Source organism: Vigna unguiculata, chromosome 11 (genome assembly GCF_004118075.2).
Source record: "Vigna unguiculata cultivar IT97K-499-35 chromosome 11, ASM411807v1, whole genome shotgun sequence".
In the NCBI taxonomy this organism is placed as follows: Eukaryota; Viridiplantae; Streptophyta; class Magnoliopsida; order Fabales; family Fabaceae; genus Vigna; species Vigna unguiculata.
This window is the reverse complement of record NC_040289.1, coordinates 14,793,560-14,798,491: the sequence shown is the minus strand read 5'-3', so window position 1 is coordinate 14,798,491 and position 4,932 is coordinate 14,793,560. Positions and strand designations below refer to the sequence as shown.

The 4,932-nt window shown below is 43.6% G+C and overlaps 1 protein-coding gene across 2 annotated transcripts; it reads left to right on the top strand.

Annotated features, from left to right (window-relative positions):
• Positions 1–3,090: 3,090 nt before the first annotated feature.
• On the top strand, positions 3,091–4,335 carry LOC114168500. 2 transcript variants are annotated; one of them, XM_028053341.1, is made up of 2 exons: positions 3,091–3,561; positions 3,733–4,335. In XM_028053341.1, the coding sequence occupies exons 1-2, from the start codon at positions 3,255–3,257 to the stop codon at positions 3,738–3,740; spliced, it is 315 nt and encodes a 104-aa protein (XP_027909142.1). In that variant the 5' UTR covers positions 3,091–3,254; the 3' UTR covers positions 3,741–4,335. The 2 variants fall into 2 exon arrangements, with proteins under 2 accessions (XP_027909142.1, XP_027909141.1); XM_028053340.1 differs by having other exon boundaries at positions 3,100–3,567.
• Positions 4,336–4,932: the final 597 nt, after the last annotated feature.

Below are 4,932 nucleotides of genomic sequence, written 5' to 3'. Positions count from 1 at the left end.
GGTTGGTTACGATGTTTGGCGTGGCGAGAATCACGGGGAGGACGTTAGTGGTTAGATCGTAGAGGGTGATTGTCTCTATGGATGAAGTGGCGGAAATGGACAACACGAACCAATTCTTCGATCTTGTCTTGGAGTGCTTTGCATTCTTCTATGGTGTGGCCGTTGTTTCGGTGATAGCAGCAATATTTATTCATGTCTGCGTTTGGGGGAGTGGATGTCTTGCGTGGTGGTGGGATGAGGTCGGCCTGCAGAGCTTCATCAAGGAGACGGGATCGAGGAACATTTAGGGGTGTGTATCTGGTGAACCGAGGTTGTCGGGGTTTTCTGGGTCTAGGATCAGGTTGTTAAGGTTGTGTAGGGGGGTTACCACGGATGGTGTACAATCGTTGCAGAATTTTGTGTGGAGAGTTTGCATCTCTTCCATCGGATGTAGTTCGCGGCGCGGAGCTTCAATTCATGCATGGAGGCGTGTGGGTGTAGGTAAACGTTATTGGCGAAGGGGCCGAGTTTGAGAGTGAGTGTCATACACTGAAGTATCATTTCCTAGTTAAGGTTTGGTGTGCGGAGGGCAGCCTTACTGAAGCGGTCGATGAAAGCCCATAGCTTCTCTTCTTGTTCTTGTCCGACGCCAAGAAGAGAGATGGTTGTAGTTTGATGTGGGCGGTTGCCGGCGAAGTGAGTAGTCAACATGTAGGAGAGGGTGTCAAAGTAGTCGATGGAGTATGGTGGCAGGGTGGTAAACCATTCGAGGGCGGGGCCTCTGAGGGTGGTAGGGAAGGCCTTGGAGAAACGACATTGTTAGAGGTGTAGAGGGCGACATTGGTCATATAGACTTTGAGGTGCTCGTCTGGATCGGTCTCGCCTATATAACGGTCCAGTGTGAAAGGTTCCCACTGGGAAGGGAGAGAGGTGTTGGCGATGAAATTAGTAAAAGGGTGACGGCGTCTAGGTTGTGTGGATGGTAGCAGGTGAGGGGGGATGGGATGGTGGATGAGGGTGGGAAAGGTTGATGCAAAGTTGTGAGGTGGGATATGGGTGGTGGGGAGGGTGGGAGGGATGTTATAAGGTTGGATGTGGGTGGTGGGGAGGGTGGCGGTAGGGGTAGGAGCCGCAGTTTTTCCTGGGAGGGTGGGATGGAAGTGTGTATGATGGGTTGAGAGGATGAGAGTTTGTTGAGTGGTGGTGAAGGTGTGCTGGATAGGATAGTACACGCTTTCTTCTTCAGTAGGCTGGAAAGCTAGGGACTTTGCGACGTCGGATGTTTCCTTAGCCTTTCCCTTTTGAGTGGGATCGACCTCGATCTTTCTCCTTAGACGTGAGTTTTCCTGTCGTAGTGCCTCCATTTCATCAGCACTGCGCTTTTTCGAATCAGCTAGTTCTTGTTGCATTTCGCTTGGCCGTCCAAGATAGCGGCCAAGTCCGGAGTGGTAGTAGTAGGTGCTACAGGACCTGCTTCAGCTTGCTTGTTAACTCTTGCTTTGCTGCGGGTAGAAACCATCTTCGAGAGGATATGTATTGGTTCGTAAAGTATTACTTCGTGTCCCACGGTGGGTGCCAATTGTTCCTGCGGAGAATAAATAAGAGATGTCAGACACAAACGTTACCTTACCTCAATCCGCAATCTCCTCAGTAGGCTTCCTTCCGGCTGGCATATACTATCTGTTGGTATCTCGGTTTGGACTGGTTTGGACCCGAGAGGGGTTACCTGTGGAGAAGACTCTGACGCTTAAGTTAGCAAAGAACTCTCAGAAAGTCAAATCTCATGATTAAGGTGTCGCAACCGAAATCGCGACAAGACGACGAACCAAAAAAGAAAATGGGTTTAACAAGAGATTTGGGAGTCGCCACCATAGTTATTCTAGAACACTATGGAAAACCATAAAGATAAGACAAGTCTTCGAAAAAACCAGATTTCGGGAGTCGGTTACGCGTAGGGAAGGTGTTAGCACCCTACCGCGCCCGCCCGAGGGCGGTACCTTTAATTAAAAATGCAAAGTCGATGTGGTTTTCAAAATGTTAATTTTCCCCAAAAATAATAAGACAAGAATATATAAAAGAAACAAAAATATTTTTTGGTTTTTGGGCCCGACAAGGATTGACCTTGGTTCTACGTATTCTCATTCAAAATGAGAAATCAAGGTTACGTAGTTCTTTAAAATATATTTGAAAAACAATTAAGAAAATGATTTGATATTTTGGAGGTGAACCTAACAAGGACTGGCCTTGCTCCTACGTATCTCGCGGTCGAGAATCAAGGATCACGTAGTTCTTAAAAGAAAACATATGTTGGAAAATGTTTATATTTTGTATTTTTTTTTAAATTTCTGCATTTTTTGGTGTTTTTGAGATTATTTAAAAAAAATGGTGTCACATGACGCGAACGGCTAGACAAACACCAAAAGAAAAGAAAATGTTTTTGGTATTTTTAGAAAATAAATGTCACACGGTGCGAGCGACCGGAAAGACACAATAAAGTGAAAGATAACATTTTGTTTAGATTTTTTATTTTTTACTTTTTTGCAATTTTTGGTAATTTCCAATTTTTTTTTAGAAATAAATAATAATAATAATAATAATAATAATAATAATAAATAATAAAATAACAATAAAAAAGAAACAATTTAATTAAGAATGATAAAAGTGAAAAACAAAATATGGGGGTGCATGAGTAATTAGTAGGAGATACATGAAGTAAATGAGGTGTATTTATTAAAGATAGGGTGCACCAAGTAAAGTATGGAACAAGCCCAAAATAGGAGTGAAAAGTGTGTGCAGGGGTGCGGGATTAGTAATTGTGGAGGTGCGCAAGAAAGTTACTAGAGGGGTGTGAAGTGGAACATGGGCTGCACACAATAACAGTAAACCAGTCCCAAACAAAATAAGGGTGTGATGCTAGCAAATAACAAGGGTGTGCAAAGAAAAAAAAAGCAGGAACAACCCAAATTAAAGGAGGTGCAGAGATTAAAAATGGGGGTGTAGGAACTAATTGATAGTCCAACCCAGGGTGAACTTACGGGTGTGAAAATCAAAACTGGGGTGTAGAAGGCGAAACTGATCTGAAACATAGATTAAGCCCTAAATGAGAAACCTAATTAATCTAACCTACTTGTTCATTAATCAAGAGCCCTCTCTCTCTATGCCACCAACACAACCCCTAGGGCCTGGGAGGCGCGTCTGCCCTTTAGCCACCACCAACGACCTCCGCCGGAGGCTTCACCGGCGACACCATCACCCTTCACTCCAACTCGCGCGAAATGCTGCTGCACCAGGGTCTCCACCTTCACTTCTCTAGTGCATTCACGAGAGAGGCTGCACTGATCCCCTTCATGGCCGCGAGGTCCCGCTTGCTGGAGACCACCGTCAGCGATTCCAGTCACCGCCAGCGTACACGCCAGCGCTCACTCGCCCTCATCCTCGACTATCCTCTTCCGCGAGTAAGAGAGGTGCACGAGGACTCTGAGGCTCGTCACCACCGTGCCCGCCACCGCGATTGGGTCTACAACCATCACGCGGCCACACTCCTCTGCTTAGAGCTCTGGACCACCGACGACCTCGCCGCCGGTGAAGGTTTCTACTCCCTTATTCATCTATGTGCTATGATTGGGGACGACTGATCGGAGAAAAAGAGACTGGAATGGGGTTCTGATCCAGTGTGGCATTGGATTGTTGGGATGGAGTTGTGATTCTGTTTTTTTACTTGTGTGTTTTGTTTGTTGTTTTGGTTTTATGCAGGTGAATGATGAAGAATGCGAAAAGGGGTTAACTGACGATGGAAGGGTGCGTGACAGAGATGATTGGGCTATGGTGGGTTGTGAACAATAGTGAAATAAAGAGAATAGTGATATGTGTATCTGGACCTCTAAATGCAAGTTGAAACGGAGTCTTGATGTTAAGGGAGAATGAGGACGAGATAATGGTTGAGCTTTGGATTGATCACGGCGAACTGGTTTAGGTTAAGCGTGCACTAGTTTGGGTTTGGGAGAGAAAAGAACGGGAATCGTGCGATGAGTTCGTGGGATGAGTTCGTGTTTAAACATGCTTTTTTTTTCGTCACTCAAATAACAGCAAGCAACAGAGCAGAGCATAACCAGTTTAGATCATGAACAAAAATAAGCAGCGAAAGATAAGCAACGAGATAATGCAGTACATCATACCACATTCATAACACAACAAATGCAACATATCATGTCATTCTTGCGCAAGTACTCAATGCATAAATCTTACCTCTTGAAGCTCCTGGTTCTGTTGTTCTCCTAGCTTATCCTCTCTTCTTTCTCACTTTGTTGCTCTGAATATGAATTGGATATGAATTGTATTTGAATTTTTTTTTTCTTCCGCCAGTTAGCTTCTGTATTCCTTAATATGCTAAGAGCTTTTCCAAAAAATCCCCTTTTTCGTTTTTTCTTTCTTATTTATGAGATCTCCCTCCTTGTTACTGGTTGAGAGATGTAAAAAGGTGGGAAGTGGCGGTTGCTTCCCCCTTGCCCAATCTGCAGAGTCACTTCTCCCTTCAATCAATCCATGTAGATGCAGCCACTCAGTCACCATGGCCTCCCTCTATTCACCATGGCCTCCCTCTATTGTTCAATGATGCAGTTTCTTCTTTAGTTGGATAGGTAGCTACAGCTCAGCCAGTGCAGGTTCCAGGGTGCCAAAGAAGGAAAGAGCTAGGCAGTGTGCAGAAAAATTGAATGCTCTGCACCCCTTTTTCTTTACTTTTTTTTCAAATCTTTGTTCTACTCTCTCTTTTTTATCTTTTTTTTCTTTGCTCTTTTTCTTTTTCAGATATGTTTTCTTCTTTTCTCTTTTTTTTAATCCGTTTTTTTCTTTTTTTAAATCTGTTTTTCTTTTAAAAGAATAAAAATAAATAAATAAATAAATAGTAATAAAATGAAATAAAATAAAAATAAATATGAAGAAAATTGAAAACAA